The sequence below is a fragment of the Bubalus bubalis genome, chromosome 3 (assembly GCF_019923935.1).
Source record: "Bubalus bubalis isolate 160015118507 breed Murrah chromosome 3, NDDB_SH_1, whole genome shotgun sequence".
Taxonomy (NCBI): Eukaryota; Metazoa; Chordata; class Mammalia; order Artiodactyla; family Bovidae; genus Bubalus; species Bubalus bubalis.
The window spans coordinates 18784510-18802483 of NC_059159.1; the positions used below are offsets into that span (position 1 = coordinate 18784510).

The 17974-nt window shown below is 37.7% G+C and overlaps 1 protein-coding gene across 6 annotated transcripts in view; it reads left to right on the top strand.

Moving 5' to 3' along the window:
- The first annotated feature begins 656 nt into the window (after positions 1-656).
- The window catches only part of GPATCH8 (G-patch domain containing 8), a 95329-nt gene continuing 78011 nt past the window's right edge, over positions 657-17974 (top strand). For 5 of the 6 annotated variants that reach the window (XM_044938890.2, XM_025279979.3, XM_025279981.3 and 2 more), the window contains exon 1: positions 657-919. Coding sequence is in view for 2 of the 6 variants with exons in the window: in XM_025279976.3 (XP_025135761.1) it covers positions 875-919 (45 nt within the window). In the remaining 4 variants the exon portion in view is untranslated. The remainder of the gene's footprint in view (positions 920-17974) is intronic. The other variant, XM_025279977.3, reaches the window with a different exon arrangement.

Sequence of the window (17974 nt, forward strand, 5' to 3'; positions counted from 1 at the left end):
CCGAGCACCCTAATTTCCTTATTTTTAAAAAGGAAACTTAAGTCCAGAGAGCTGTAGTTTATTTGGATCAACTGTCATCTCTTGAGAAATACTCTCAAGTGATCGCTTGAAAATGCCATGTTATTAGCAGTCTTTGGCTCTTTGGGTCTAAAGGTTCTCTCGGTCCCAAAGCAGCATGCCCTTTGCTGCTTCTTGGATCAAAGGTCGTTTCGGAGGTCGTTGCTCTCTCTCATCACCCTGTTTGTTTGGTTTTTTTACGCTAGCACTCGTTAACTTTTAAAATTATGTAATTATTTATCTCATTTTCCCCACTGGAATATAGGCCTTGTGAGAGAAGGGATATTTCCTGTCTCGTTCGACGATTAATCTTCAAGGTAAACAAGGATTCTAAACTAAGAAGTCTGGCTCCAAAATCTGCGCTTTCGGCCAATACATTATGCTGTTATTTGGTGAAGAAAGCAGAGGGTGGGCTTCTGTGTATTCAGGCAAACAAGCGGACAAAAAGAGAACCCACTAACAGAAACGAGCTGAAGAAAAACATCCGGATCCGGGCGCTCAGCGCCCCCTCGTGACCTTTCTCTCCGGAAGCGCTTGCGGCCCTCTAGCGCGAGTACGCACGCGCGGCGCCGGGGTCGCTTTGGGTCGCGCGCGAAACCGAGACGCCAGGGAAGGTTCCGCCTCCAGGACGGAAAGGCGCCTGCGCCATCGGGGCAGTGGTCGGGATACGCATTCTCGCTTCCTCCCTCCCTCGCCTGCGCGCGCGGGTGGGCGTGGGAGGAGGCGGGGAACACAGAAGGAGAGCGAGGGGGCGGGTGTCGCGGGAGGGAAGGAGCGAACCGGAGAGCGTCGTCCTGAGAGGAGTGAAGGCGGCAAAATGGCGGACCGCTTCTCCCGCTTCAACGAGGACCGAGACTTTCAGGTAAACACGGGCGTCGCCGAGGTCCGGGGAAGGCGCTGGCCGAACCAGAGCCTCCACATCCCCCACTCCCAGTTTTCTTTAGCTCGGGGCTCTGCTGTGGCTTCCGAACCTGCTCCCTTTTCTCCCGCCTCCGATTCCTCTAGGGGCCTCCGGGTTTGAGGCGAGGCCGCATCTTCTCTCACTCTGTATCTTAGGTCTTTAACTCGGGCCGCTGGGTTTGCGGCCTCGTCCTGTTTGGTCTGCGGGTTTGGGAGCCCCAGCCTGGCTGCTGGGTGGGGTGGCTGTGCTGCCCTCGGGTGTGCCCAGCGTGTGCGGGCGCTGGGCTGGCTCCCAGGAGAAAGCGGGGGTGGGGTGGGGTGGGAGGTTTTGGGGCGAGTGTTGCTGAGACTGGGGCTCCTAAACCCCTGGATTTTGCTCGCACGGCTCTTCATGGGATCCTTCTCCCTCCTTGCTCACTGTAACAAATCACTTTCATTGTCTATTTTTCCATTTCCTCACCCGGAAAAAGGGGGCTTTAGTTATCAGACGCCTCCATGGTTAGTCAAACATTGAGATTTCCCAGAGCGTAAATGTTGCTGTTGTCATTACGTTGTTAAATGGGCTTGCAAAACAGTAAGTTACAGGAGGATGGTCGATGTAAGCTTAGCCCCAAATGCTACCTTAAGAGATTTGTAGAAAGCTTCTTGATAATGGACTTTACATCCGGGTGGTGACTGCTACCAACAGCTTGATTTTTCTTTTCTTCAGTTGCAAACGTTGTATGGAAAAATGTCCTTGCCGTGGCCAGCATGATTGAGGAAAATATTAAGACCAAATTAGAACAACACGTCCTTCGACTGTTTCGAGTACCTTCCTGTTGAGCATTGTTAACGCAGAAATCTCAGCGACTAAAAGGGATTTAGTAGAGATGGGCTATTTCTAGGGTAAAAGACGTCATTAGTCTCAAACAAACCCCTGCATTACTGCCGCAGACCCTGGCAACAGCAGTTTGGTTCAAGGGGTGAACGTCCGAACTCAAGTTATTATCCCGCTGCAGCTCTTTCTCCAAGTTACATGGGAATACTCTAGGTAGGTTTAGGAAGGTAGTTTGAAGGGTTTGAATTCCGCCGGATGTTTGGGTTGGTAACTAAACAGGTAAAGCAGTGAAGGCAACAATGTAACAATCTAGCAGCTAGAACGCTGAAGAGAAGTTTTGCAACAGTAGAAGACCTAAGGCTGCTGAAAAATCTTGTGATCATGTGCCTGCTGAATAGCTGCAGCACAATACAGGATCTCAAGGTGTTTAAGGCTGGAATGCAGGTCCTGGGAAGTTTAAAGCAGTTCTTATTAGCTATTTGATCCTTGGGAAAGGTGAGGTTTTTTGTTTGTTTTTTAGGGAGCACCATAAAATAAGAGTAGGCTGCAAGATGTGGGGGTTTTATTGGTAGTTTTTAAGGAGACATGTTGATAATTAAAATCTTCTAGTGCTTTTCAGAGAGAATTTGAAGGTCACTTAAAATTGAAAATAGATAATACGGCCAAATAAGTTTTGTGGGAAAATGTTAATTAACCACAGGATTTCAGCAGTGTTGAACAGGCAGGATTTTTAGGACCTTAAAAGATTTGAAAACTGGAGAACAGAAAATGAATGCAGTCACCTGAATAAATTGAGGAAAGCTTCTTTTTCAAGTTAAATGACTTTCTCTTCTCATGCTTTAGTTGTGTATATACGATATGCTTTTGGTTGCTTGGTAGGCCTTTGAAGATAACTACATATGTTTTACCTACTGCTTCTATATTGGTATAGCCAATTTCTGCTGTATTGTGTCAGCCAGGTAAATGTTGGTTTTTAAGATTCAGATGTCCCAGCATTAGGGGTAAATAGGATATTAGTAATGAAAACCTATTAGACAATTACAGGATGTTAGAACTTCTGTAAATTATTGTGCTAACATTTTTTTTAATCATTCATTTTAAAATATTTTAAGTACTATTTTTTCTGAGTGTTTCAATAAAGGGGAAAATGTAGGTGAATTTTTATTAATGATGTCATTTGATTTATTTATTTATTTTTTATGTCATTTGATTTAAAGTTATTGGAGAGAAAATGCCCTAGAAAGCTCCTGCATATAGCTTATCTGAAACATTGTTCAAGGTCAGGTTATTCAAAATTAACTTGGCCTTTTAAGGCTTTAAGTGATAAATGAGGTGAAGCTACTGAGTACACTTGAAAACAAATCCAAAGTAGGTTTCCAGATACAGTACATGATCCTGTTTCTTTAAACAGATCTTCTAGCAGTGGAAATTTTTCTGTGCACCTTCTCTGGTAAGTTCAAGATGACTATCATTTTCTTTGCCTTTAATTTGGCAAGGGAATTTAGAATTGTAGAATTTCACTCATTACCAGTTTACCATTAGGTGCAAATTTTGGCGAGCTTAAGGGTTGTCTCTTGAATTTAGTATGGAGTCAGAGGAGGCTTCACTATTAGATTTTTTTTTTTTCACTATTAGATTTTGTGAACACTTAAAGTTTCAAAGGTGTTTTATATAATATAGAGAGGAGCCTAATTGGCATATTACTTGAAGCACTTAATGAATATAAAGAGTAATCATTATTATCAGGGATATGTTTGAAAGCATTTGATAACTTCATTTTAATAATAAACAGGTACTGTTCTGTGGATTTTACATATGTTGTCTCTTAATCTTCCAATAACTCTATGAGGTGCATAGTGTTACTCTTACTGTCAAATGAGGCAGCTCAGGTACAGATAGTTAAATAACTTGGCCAAGTATCCGCAGCTGGTAATGGCAGAACCAGGATTTAGACTCCTGCTTTTGACTTTGAACCTGTGCTCATGACCAATAACTTTACTGGCAATTGTATATTTTCTATAACTAACTGAGTCATCAAATATGGAGGATAAACTTATAGGTCACAAAGAATAAATGAGCTTTCAGAGAGGTGATACAATTACAGTTTCTACTCTGTTGCATTTTGTCCAGATCTGTTTCTTGTTGGTCTCCCAAGGGCTTCTAGGAAGGCTTCTGATAGTGATGTTACCCTTTGTCATAGAGGATATATTGTTAACTCTTGTCTTAGTTCTGACATTATTTAAAAATACCCCCTTTAAGTGGTGTTTTATCTTTGGAAATCTTTGTGGTTTGGGCTGATGTATTTATTTTCTAAATGTTTTAAGAGTTTTAACTACTTCTTTAAGAATCTGACCTCAATTTCTGAAGGAGACATGACTTCTGCCTACATTTACCAGATTAAGGCATATTTGTTCACAGATTGAAACATTACAGAAACTAGTGGAAAATAGCATGGTATAATTTACAAATGTAGATATATTTTCAACACTTTGAATTCCAAGTTCACTAAATAAAGTATTTTTTGTACTGTGATGTACAGCAATGAGGTATATATACACACTGCTTAGCATTTAGTGGTTGCGCAGCTATTAATGATGATGCAGCTGAATGTTAGTGAGGAAATGCTCCTCAGCTTGTGTGCTTGCAGAGGACTGGTGATTTCAAGTAGCTTCTCATTTCCTCTTGTTCTGAATGCATTCTGCTTGAGATTTCTAATGAAAAGGAGCTACAGTAATAGATCAGTAGGTGATAAAGTAATGAAAAAAACAACTATCTTAAAGGTCATAATAAAAGTGTAGAAATTACCCAAGAACTTTCTGTAACGTATATAGTAATCATAGTGGTACACAGCAATAAGCTATATTACTTTTATGTAGTACGTTTTTTGTGTTTCATATGTGACACCAAGATGTGACCTTCAGATAATTCATAAGTGAGACCATTGTCAGGAGGTTTACAGTTTTAAAATATTTAGGTCATAGAAGTATATTAATATATTTTCTATGTGGGACTGTGTAATACAGTTGGCATTCTAATGCAGACATGCCAGAGATCACCCATGGGCAAATGTTCTAACCTCTGTTTCCTATCATCTGAAAGATACCACTGCTGTGAAAATCATTGTCAACTTTGCTTAGGATATTGAAACTTACGCAAAATCATTACTGTTTCAATTCCCATACACATGATGATAGGTGGAAAGGCCTGGAATCAAGGCTGTACAAACTTCAATATACTCACCATGCATTGGTATGGTTATTAGCAAATGCACCATTACTGGTTAGTATATTCTCAAGGGATTAAGAGTGACCAAAGTAAGGGCAACATAAAGGAAGTCTCCCTGGTTGTGATTTCAAGGGTACAGGGTATATATTTAAGGCAAAAGGCATTTAAAAACATGAGACATATTAAGAAATAACATCAGAGAGAAAGACATTTATTACAACCTTCCTTGAAGGGAGGATGGGGTTGGCAAGAACTGTGATCATAGGGCTTCATTTGATGGCAGCCTTACTTATTTCATTTTAAAGTAGGTATGGAAGACCAAGAAGAAAAATATCTAGATAAATATATCATTAGGCTGAGTGCCAATAAAGTTATGGAAAAATAAATGTTCTGTTGTAGTCCTTCCGTTTATTTTGTATGTGTCACAAACTTCTCATTAAAGTACTGCGAGAGATATTTTTATTACATTTTCTCAGGTCTATTTATAAGTTAAATAACCAGAACTAACATTTGTGACTTAAAAAAATTTTAAAAGCATATATAACTGGTTACCTCGATTGTGCTGCTTCATCTCTGGGATAATTTCCATATCAATTCAATCTATTTGGATAACATGATAAAATGAATAAAGGACGGTTTGTTTTCTTGATGTGGTCAAGATTACCATTTTCGGAAAAAAAGCAAAAGTTCATGAAATCTTGAACCCCTCCATGTAGAGGTTTCGTCTTTGCTCTTGTGACTTAATAAGTTTCTAATGTTTTATTAATGAAAATGAATTCCAGCTTGAGGTAGACATCCAGTTCTTGAATTCTGTTAAAATTCCTTCCTTGAAACTACTTGATACTTATATGTCTGGCATTCTCTCTTCATATTAGCATTGCCATTTAGTATTAAGTGAAAGCTGACTCATGGCAGTTACCAAAGGCATTACAAATGACCACCACAAATACTGAAAGAAGGCATTGATTTGATATTGCAGTGAATCATTGATTTGATATTGCAGTGAATACCAGAAGATGTTGTAATGATTTTCCAGTTATAAAAAGTGAATTGTCCATTTAACTGTGGAAGTCTAACCAAATGTGCTTAATACATGTTGTATTAATCAGTGCAAAAAATTAAATATGCCCAAGCTGAATATACTGTATTGTTATGCCTATACAAAATGATTTCTTTGAGATTTAACATACACTTAGTATTTTATATCTAATTTAGGAATGTTTGGGAGAAAAAAATATAGCTAAAGTTACTTTGGCATTGTACACAAGTTAATAGCACATAATGTTTTAGTATGTGCTATAGTGAGTAAAAAATTAACATTTGGGCCCCAAACAGAGTTTCCTGTTATTTGCCTGAATTCTTCTTTTTACCAACAATGTTAGAGTAAGGTAAATCTTGTATTTTGTGTCACTCAAGTGGCCAGAAAGTTACCTTTGTAATATTACATTTACTCTTGTCTCATGAGTTTCCAATTATTTTTGTGATCCTTGCTAAAGTAAATATGTTGATTTCAAGGGGGGATTTCAGTTTATGTCTCTGTTTATTAAAACTGGAATAGAAAATAGCTCTCCAGGTTTAAAGTTGTTATAGAGAAAAGTGATTGATCATGTTCTGTATCTGACATTTTAAATAATGATTGTTGGAAAAGTCAGTATTCATATCTCATGATTCATTTAATATTATTTTTCCAGAGTTGATGAGAGAGAGGGGCTTAATTTTTCACCCTTTATAGGCAGTACTGATAAAATCAATAAATTAATTTGATACTTTAGGTCTTGACTATAGAAGAAACTAAAGTCGATGCTTGTGGTTGCTGTAGTGTCAATAACTTATCTTGTTCCTATGAGTAAAATTATGGAGTATAAAAGGGACAAAAGTAGTTGAAAATCTAATTAATACTACTTTAGGGATTCATCTGCGCAAGAGATACAAAAAGGTATATTTACTTCAGAAATATTTTTTAGAATATAAGTTAATTTTTTGATAAGTTGTTAAAACAATATTTGAAGTGTTTGTTTTAGGAATAGTATATATGATTATGTCTTTGGGGGAGTTGATTAAGAAGTGGTGTTTTTCAGGGAGCTATTGTTATAGCTGGAGAGATACCAAAAGTAAAAACAGTATGTATTATACACAAGACTAACATGATTATCAGATAAATAGTATTACAGTAAATAAATGCAAAACCCTAAGGGAGAAAGAGAACCCTTAAAGTGGGATGATTAAGTGTGCCTTTATGAAACATTTAAACTGAGTCTTGAAAGATGGGTTTGCATCCTTGCAAAGGAAAAGATTGGGAGGCATTCAGCTGGAGAAAATAGCCAGGGTAAAAATGTAGAGGTAAAACTAGCAGAGTTGGTTGTGGGGTGTTTTTTTTTTTTTTTTTAAGGACAATGAATAAACCATTGGGAACGGGAAAAGGAAAAGCTAGGGCTACAAAAGTTTTAATGCTGTAAGCAGGCATGCACTAGCTATTTAAGGTGTTAAGCAGAGGAAAAGACGTAGGAAGACTGATTTAGATAGAGTTGTGTTAGATGTGCTACACATACTGTTAAAGCTGTGATGACCGGTCTCCATTAACCGGAATTAATGTGAATGGGGGCAAGGGAGTAGAGTAGAAGGTGTATACAAGGGAATGATTACAATAGTGGGCTATGTGATTTTAAGCTTGACAGAGAGACAAGTGAGGACTTCGAGGGTTAAGGGTAGAGAAAGTTGGATCATTGGGTCGTAGGTTCTGATGAGGTTGAAGGATTCTTGGAGTGGAGGTTCTAGAGGAGTTGGAAAGACAGAAGGTTGTGGCTGGAGAGCACAGTGTTTGAAATAGAGATAATGGAGGAGTTGAAATTGTAATGACCATGAGAGTGAAATGGCTACAGTAGAATGGACGTCAGGATCATTTTAGGAAAGGAAGTTTGGAAACTGAGGCACCAGGATGTTGTAAAATCTTCTAACCTGGATATTAGAATGGTAATATTGTGTAGTTGCATACTGTCATGACAGTTTAATAAGTGCCCTTGTATACAGTCTTGTCTAATTCTCCCAGTAACTCAACAAGGTAAATAGAGTAGGTAGTAAGTCTATTATAGATGAGGAAACTTGTCTAGTACAGACCTGAGTTTTGAACTTTAATCTTCTCATTTCTTTTATAGCATTCTTTATGCTGTGACTTATAGCCCCTTTGAGGTGATGAGTGTTGGTATGGTCTACATTATACAAAGCATTGTTTCTCTTTAATACTTCACAGCATTTTCTACCAGTTAACTAACTGGTTGGAAATAGTTGGTATGCTTATCATTAACCCCCCCCCCCCCCCGGAGTATCTTACCTTTATAAGCTTAATTGGTCGTTTATGACTTCTTGCCTGCCTTTTTGCTGTTTTATAGGTTTACCAAAAATTCCATTCCATTTCCCAGTCATTTATTGAGTTCCTGTTTGTTGGCACAGCATCATAAAATATAAAAAAGGATAAGAAAAGGTTTTTAAAAATCAGTCTATTTTTTTTCATTTATTCCAGTAGAAGAGTAGATGGCAGAGAAGAGTGGTACTTCTACTGGATACTGTCAAAATAAGGTGTCAAAATGTATCCATGACCATTATAGCATCAGAAGTTGACTGCTGTGGAATCTAGTGATGAAACTATCAGCTACTGTTTGTTGAATAGTATTAAATGACAGGCTTTGTGCCAAGGCATTTTGGAGATATTTATCTAAGTAACCATCCAAGCGAGGTGGTAGTATCCTTCACTTTACAGAAGAGAAAACAGAAATTGAGGCCACACAGTAAACTCAGATTTGAACCTTGTTCTCTCCTAAAATATGACTTTTCCTGTCGTTCCTGATCGTTTCAAGAATAAAATCCAAATGCACTAATTTGGCTTTTGAGACTGTTAAGCATCTGGTGCCATTGTAACAGATGTGTTTCTTTTCTTGCCCTGTCATTGTCTTGCCATCCTGTAGTTTCTGTTTTTATCTGGACCTGCTAGGCTTTTTTGTTGTTTTGTTTTTGCATGTCCTCCTACCTGTCTGAAATTCTTACCACTCATTCTTCAAGACTCAATTTGTTGTGTCTCTGACATCTTCCCTAGGCAGTTAGTTGCTTATTTTCTTTGGTCATATTTCAGTAACAGCACTTTTATTAGTAATAGTAGCAGCTAACAGTACAGAGTGCTCTCTGTTGGGCACTATGTTATGCTTATTATCTCGTACAATCTCCCAGTTAGGTGGATTCTATTTTTATCTCCGTTTTACAAATGAAAAACTTACCCACTTCACACAGCTAGTGAGTCGAAGAGATAGCTTTCAAGTAGTTTGGACTAGTCTCAGCCTTTAACCACTGTATTGTTTTTATCTCTCCTAGTGTATACTTTATGATACTTATTATTTTATTATATTATAATGCTTATAATTACCTCATCTCCCTGGATGTAGAACTCCTTGAATGCAGATTCTTTCTTGTTCATTTTTCTAGAATTGGTTCAGGGTCTGGCACCTACAAGTTGCTCAGATATTTGAATTAATGGTTAAGTAGAGGCACATACAGAGAAGGCAATGGCACCCCACTCCAGTACTCTTTTGCCTGGAAAATTCCATGGACAGAGGAGCCTGGTGGGCTGCAGTCCATGGGGTCACTAAGAGTCTGGCACAACTGAGCAACTTCACTCTCACTTTTCACTTTCACTTTTCACTTTCATGCATTGGAGAAAGAAATGGCAACCCACTCCAGTGTTCTTGCCTGGAGAATCCCAGGGACGGGAGAGCCTGGTGGGCTGTTGTCTATGGGGTCGCACAGAGTTGGACACGACTGAAGTGACTTAGCAGCAGAGGCACAAATGTAGGAAGGAAAGACTATGTAGAGTCTGAGGATTATGTCCAACTTGGGGGATCAACTTCTGCTGTGTTGTGGATTATCTAAGTTGAACTGTTAGTTCTGTGATATCCTGTAAAGCCAACTGAACGATATTTCAGGAATGGAGGTTGTCTTATGGAGAGTTGTAATCTCACTTTATATTGTATATATTAATGATAGCAATCTTAGTTGTGAGTTTTCTTTTGTGTGACATATTGTATATACACATTGTTATTCTGTGGAATAGTGCAGAATTTTTGTCACATGTCTAAATAGACATTTATCGTACCAGCGAGTGGTGAAAGAAATAATAAGCATTGATGTGGATCCCATAGGACTTCTTAACTACTGTCTCCATATCTTTTTGAACACCTCAGAAATTGTTTGCTGATTTTGCCTGCATTTCTGAAAAAGGTGTATTTCTCCTGTGGGGTTTTTAAAAGATACTAATTTTTCAGTGTAGTGAGTTTTTGGAAACCAGTCCTTTCTTGGTCTGAAGTCCAATTATCCAGAAAATTTGATATGTCAAACAGATGTACATGTATTTTTAGACAAGGGTGTGATATGCTCATACCCTTGACTCAGTGTAGTGTGTTTTCAAATTCTTAGATACTTACTGAGATTGCTTAGCCAATTATCTCTCCTACCAAATTACATAGAATTAAATTTAGTAAGTGGATTTATATTTCTGGGTTACTGACTGGCCTCAACAATGTCTTAAAATAATAATTTATTACTTTTTTTTAACTCTTTAAATCTCAAAGCCTGTGCAGTAATACAGTAGTGTCATCATCTGGACTTGATAGCTGGGGAAACAGGCCTAAGCCCAGCGAGTGGTTTGGTAATCTGCCTAAGGTTATAGATGGCTCAGCGGGTAAAGAATCTGCCTGCAGTGCAGGAGACAGAAGAGACACAAGTTCAATCCCTGGGTTGGGAAGATCCCCTGGAGGAGGAAAATGGCAACTCTGTCCAGTATATTCTTGCCTGAAAAAGCCCATGAATAGAGGAGCCAGGCGGGCTACAGCCCAGGGTCCCAACTGAGTGAGTAAGTGCGCATGTGGGCAAAAACACACATACACCCATAATTGGACAAAACTGAGTGAGTAAGCACACGTGCACGCACACACACACACACACACACACACCCTAGCAGACACACACACACACACACACCCCTAGCAGACACACACACCCCCCTAGCAGACACACACCCCCACCCCCACCCCCACCCCCAGCAGACTGCTTTGATTTCTGGTGTCTGACTTCAGAAATCTTTGGCTTTACAGTAATGTACTGAAAGTCATTGGAAATCAGACTGTATGATGATGAAAACAATAGTGAAGAACTTGGGTTTTTGAGGAATTGACCACAGTGGTGTTTCTAAATTTAAATATATTTTTATTATACTAGTAAAATGATATCAGTAATCCCCCAGGATGTTCATTTCTTTATTTTTATGGCCAAGCCATGTAGCTTGTGGGATCTTAGTTCCCCGACCAGTGATTGAACCTGGGCCCTCAGCAGTGGAAGCTCAGAGTCCTGACCACTGGATCACTAAGGGATTCCCCAAATGTCCATTACTTTTTGGATATGTTTTTCATCCTGAGATGTTTTCTTTCTGATTTGAGACCATACTAGAATTAGTTTATTTGGCAGGGGTAAGGGAGAGGGAGACAGAGATGAATTCTCATTATTTGTTGTCAGAGGAGAACAAGTTTTGTTCATAGGTGAAATATGAAGCTGTTCTGTATGGCTTTATACACTAAACAAAACCATTTTTAATCCATGGCAGGTGAAATCAGCATCATTATATGTTTTGAATTTAGAAACTCCAAATTATAAACAAATATATTATTTGAGTTGTGATGTAGGGTTACGATTAATATATCTACTTTGTGACTTTAGACAGTCTCTAAGGGGATAATGGTAAATACAGTAGAAAAAATAAATTTTGATTGCAGAGATTTGGAGCCGAGACAGGAACATGTATAACAGGTAGCTTAATAGCTAGAGACAGGGGCTAAGATGGGTTTGCATGAGTGGTACAATAAAGCTGACAAAGATAAAACTTTAAACTTGGCTCATACCTAGTCTAGATAGGAAAGCCAGACAGGATTTAAATTTTCGGTCTGTATAATCCTCCTGTTAATAATGGATTTGATTCAAATTGGAAACTTTGGATCTGCCAACTTTTACTATGAGTAATACTTTTCATCAAAAAAATTTTTTTTAGAAATGGTACGGAATTTTAATAACTATAAGAAGATGGAAGAGGCTCACCTCTTCGAGGTCTTAAATACTTTGTTTTGCTATTTGAAATTATGGGTTGTTGGTTGTGATCCTTAAAGAATGGTTCCACACTTTTCTTTATTTCTCATTTTCTGTATTAATTACCATATAGTTAATTACTGGAAAAGCTGTGGGATCATGTAGATTTCAAAATCAGCACTGGTTAGCAAATAACAAGATTCATTTATATGGATAAATTTAGGGCAACCTTAGTCTCTATTTATATTGAAATGATCACTGCAGCTAAATTTGTAATAGAAAATTTCCACATTTGTCCTGTGCTTGGGAGCAGAATCCTTGACCTGTAAGGAACTAAAGCTACCGTGTACTTCAGTAATATGCAGGTCGGTCAGGTTCTATTCATTTGTAGTTAAGACCTACCCCAAGTTGATCCTTTTTTGAAAGAAGAGGCAGTTAAAAGAAAGTCAGCTGGCAGTATGTATATGTGGGTGTGCATTTAAAAATCTTAGACACATTATGTGTATGTCTAATCTTTTTGAACTTATATTTCTGATCAGCATAAATGAAAAGCTATATTTCACTCTAAAAGCAGGTAATATTTGAAAAGGAAGAATTGATTTGGACAATGAAATAACTGTTCAAAACAGTGATCATTGAAATCAAATTTTAAGAATGCCTTAATAATCACAGGATCTGTGAATTTTCACCAGGATGACTGTTTATACCTCTTGTCCAGGGGTAATTAGGATTAGCACACCCTCTTCCTCTGTCTATGCCCTGGTTTGTATGATACAGTCATCCTAGCTCTAATGGGATTTCAGAGATCTAAATGTGGTTTTGGAAACAGGGTAAAGCAGAAAAAATTACTTCTCTTCAAATCCCTGTTGAGGCCAGCAGATAATCAGATGCCTTGCTGATTATTTTTGGAAAGAACAATCTTACTAAATTTATCAGAATGACTTGGAAAAAACTTTTGTGGGGGAGAAAGCCAAGAAATATTATCATCATCATCACTGCTACTGCTACTATAGTTTGTGCCCTGGGAGTTTGAAATCACTTCTTATATTCCATCCTTCATTTTGCTTTTCTAGTACAACATTCAGAAGAGACAGAAGGATTCAGAGTGAAAAGTTAAATCACTTCTTCTCAAAGACAACCACTGTTTAATTATACGTGGATTCTTTCAGAGTTACTTAATATATACAAGCAGTTTCTATTCTACCTTTCCAAAAGTACAGTTTTTAGCTCTTTGATTTTTTTCTCATAATATGCTTTCAATAATAATAATAACTGAAAGGTTTTTGCTTTTTGTTTTTATTTTTAACTAATTTTAGACTTACAGAGTAGTCCCCAAAATAGTGTAGAGGGTTTTGGTATACTACTCACTCAAGTTCTTCTGCTACAATATTTGTATAATAACCATAACATAATTATCAAGACTAAGAAATTATCATTGGTAAGATAATATTAACTAAATCATAGACCTTATTTGAATTTTACCAGTTTTTCCACTGATGTCCTTTTTCTGTTCCAGGATCCCATCCAGGTTTCCACATTGTTTACATTTAGCTGTTTCTTGGTTGTCTTCTCTCATTTGTAATACATCTTCAGTCTTTCCATGTATTCTATGATAACTAAATTTTAAAAAATTTATTGGAGAAGAGAGTTCCAGAAAAACATCTATTTCTGCTTTATTGACTATGCCAAAGCCTTTGACTGTGTGCATCACAGTAAACTGTGGAAAATTCTGAAAGAGATGGGAATACCAGACCACCTGACCTACCTCTTGAGAAACCTGTATGCAGGTCAGGAAGCAACAGTTAGAACTGGACGTGGAACAACAGACTGGTTCCAAATAGGAAAAGGAGTATGTCAAGGCTGTATATTGTTACCCTGTTTATTTAACTTATATGCAGAGTATATCATGAGAAACGCTAAGCTGGAAGAAGCACAAGCTGGAATCAAGATTGCCAGGAAAAATATCAATAACCTCAGATATGCAGATGACACCACCCTTATGGCAGAAAATGAAGAGGAACTAAAAAGCCTCTTGATGAAAGTGAAAGTGGAGAGTGAAAAAGTTGGCTTAAAGCTCAACATTCAGAAAACGAAGATCATGGCATCTGGTCCCATGACTTCATGGGAAATAGATGGGGAAACAGTGGAAACAGGGTCAGACTTTTATTTTGGGGGGCTCCAAAATCACTGCAGATGGTGACTGTGGCCATGAAATTAAAAGACGCTTACTCCTTGGAAGGAAAGTTACGACCAACCTAGATAGCATATTCAAAAGCAGAGACATTACTTTGCCAACAAAGGTGCATCTAGTCAAGGCTATGGTTTTCCCTGTGGTCATGTATGGATGTGAGAGTTGGACTGTGAAGAAGGCTGAGCGCTGAAGAATTGATGCCTTTGAACTATGGTGTTGGAGAAGACTCTTGAGAGTCTCTTGGACTGCAAGGAGATCCAACCAGTCCATTCTGAAGATCAGCCCTGGGATTTCTTTGGAAGGAATGATGCTAAAGCTGAAACTCCAGTACTTTGGCCACCTCATGCAAAGAGTTGACTCATTGGAAAAGGATCTGATGCTGGGAGGGATTGGGGGCAGGAGGAGAAGGGGATGACAGAGGATGAAATGGCTGGATGGCGTCACTGACTCGATGGACATGAGTCGGAGTGAACTCCGGCAGTTGGTGATGGACAGGGAGGCCTGGTGTGCTGCGATTCATGGGGTCACAAAGAGTCGGACACGACTGAGCAACTGAAGTGAACTGATAGTTGATTTACAGTGTTGCTGGTTTCAAATGTACAGTAAAGTGAGCCAGTTATATATCTATATATCTATATCTATATATATATATCTCCACCGTTTTGTTTTTTTTAAGATTCTTTTCCCATATAGGCCATTACAAAGTATTGAATAGAGTTCCCTATGCTGTATATCCATCCATCTGTACAGCAGGTTATTATCTGTTTTACATATCGCTAACTAAGTTTTGACTATTCTGCTTTCTATAGAGAATATTATTTCAGAATTATGGAGGCAAGGTTATTGTTTTTTTAATCTTTGGGTTTTGTATAGTAGAATACAGTGGTAGGAATATGGGACTAAGAATCAGAAGCCTTTGTGAATTTGTGACAATCTCTGTATCAGTTCATATATCAGTTCTCTTGTTTGTAAAATAGAAATGATTAAAAAAAAAATCCCCTAAATTCAACTGTTTCCCAGATCCTGTATTGAGTATATCATGAGCTTAGTGGGTAAGGTTTCTAAAGGATTTTATAAAGCTAAAGAAAGCTATACATGTCTGTGTCTGTGGAATGGTATTGATCCTTCCCAAAACTTATAAAAATAAACCTTTTATTTTAGAACAGTTTTAGATTTACAGAAAGTTTGCTAAGGTAGCACAGAGTTTTTTTATACACCACACCTCTCATATACTCTGTGCCTGTTTCCCCCTTATTAACATCTTTCATTAGTACGGGACATTTATTTCTGTATTAATGTCTCTAATCACCATGACCATCATGATGAATTTTGCCTTATGCCTTGACTCCTGCCATTTTCCATGAGATTAATACTATTATTCTTTTCCCTTGCATTTTCCTGATATGCCTTTACTGATCCATTTGCTGTAAACCTTTTGTAATTTCCCATGTGTCAGATGTTACCAGCTTCTAATTGGACATTGCCTTGGTACCCAATCTAAGTTTCTGTCAACAGTATAGTTTCACCCATTTGCATGGAAAAATGTTAAGTTAATAAAGCAATTAAAAAGCAAAAATCAGGGAAAAAACCTCCACTAAAACAGAGCAAGTAATACAAATGTAAAAGTAGATATTGTTAAAAGTTCAGGCTACATTGTAATAGGAAAAAGTGAAAGAAAGTGCTACTTTATTTCATTTCTTTGAGATAATCATTGTTATCAATTTTACAATTTTGTAGTCAAGTTTTAAAATGAACATACTATTTTGAAGAAATGCCTTGGAAATTTTGACTATGGGTTTACTCAGATTATTAACTTTTTTGTTGTTTACTTTTTAAAAAATGCATAGATTTTATTTTTTAAGTCAGTTTTAAATTAGGCTCAACATTCAGTTTCCATATATCCATTCCCTCCTTCACATCAGCTGTAATCAACAATTCCCACCAGAGTGGTACATTTGTTACAAGAGGTGAACCAGCATTGACACCTAATTATCACCCAAGGTCCTAGTATATCTTAGGGTTCACTGTTGATGTAGTTCTGTAGTGTTGATGTATGTAGTATAATGACATGTATCCACCATTACAGTATCATATAGAGTAGTTTCACTGTCCTAAAAATCTGTGTTCCATCTGTTTATCCCTTTTTTCCCTTTAAGCCCCTGACAGCCACACACTGTATGTGTGTGTACCCGTAACTGTTTCCATTGTATTGCTTCTTCCAGGGTGTTACTTACTTGGAGTCAAAATATGTTATCTTTTCAGATTGGCATCTCTCACTTAGTAATATGTTTTCAGGACTCCTCTGTGTCTTTCTCTGACTTGATAGCTCATCTTTTTAGTGGTGAAAAATATTTTGTTGCATAGATGTATCATGGTCAGTTAATCTGTTCATCTCTTCAACATCTTGGTTGTTTCCAAATTCTAGCAGTTGTGAATAAAAACTACGGTAACTGTCATGTACAGGGTTTTGTTTGATGTAAATTTTAAACTCATCTGGATAAATACCAAGGAATGCAATTGCTGGATGGTATGGTAAGAGTATGTTTAGTATTGTAAGAAACTGCCAAACTGTCTTTTGTATTTTGTTTTCCCACCAGCAGTGAGTGAGAATTCCTGTTGCTCCCACATCCTTGCTAGCATTTGATGTTGTCAGTATCTTGGATGTTAGCCATTCTCATATGTAGTGGCATTTCATTTTAACTTGCAGTTCTCTAATGAAATAAGTTGTTGAGCATCTTTCCATATAGTATTTGTTACATGTATATTTTCTTTGGTGAAGTGTCAGTTTAGATCTTTTGCCCATTTTTTAGTTGTTTTTTTCTTATTGTTTGAGTTCTTTGTATATTTTAGATAACAGCTCTTTGTCCGATGTGCTTTTTTGCAATATTTTCTCCTGATTTGTGGCTTGTCCTCTTATCCTCTTGACAGTGACTTTCACAGAGCAGACGTTTTACATTTTATTAAAGTCCTTAGCAGTTATTTTTTTTTATGCATCATGCCTTTTGTGTGCTGTGCTGTGCTAAGTCACTTCCTTCGTGTCTGACTCTTTGTGACCCTGTGGACCATAGCGTGCCAGGCTCCTCTGTCTATGGGATTGATTCTCCAGGAATACTGGAGTGGGTTGCCATTTCCTCCTCCAGAGACTCTTCCCGACCCAGGGATCAAACCCGCGTCTCCTGCATTGGCAGGCGGGCTCCTTACCACTAGTGCCACCTGGGAAGTCCTGTGCCTTTTGGTATTGTATCTGAAAAGTCAACAGCAAGCCCAGGGTCACGTAGCTTATTTATTGCTTGCTTTTACTTGATTTTCATGTCATTATGTTTATTTCGGTGTAGATGAAAAATGTTTTATGCTTCACCACTAGGGATTATTAGCTTTTTGGTTAACATTTTACTTTTGATAGTAATTAGGTTTTTGTAGTGGCAAATTTTAAATGTCAGGGGTTTTTTTCCCTTGTAGGATACTTTTAATTCACTTTAAATCTGCAAATTCATAGAATTTTAGGCCAAGAAATGACATGAGTGTCTAGTTCAAGTTCATTTTGCAGATGAGTACAGAATGGATGAAAACTATAACATGATTTGTATGAGGCCAAATACAAGATAGTAATAAAAACAGGACACTAATTGTTTGGTTTATTATGGCAAATCAGATACTCAAAATATTGA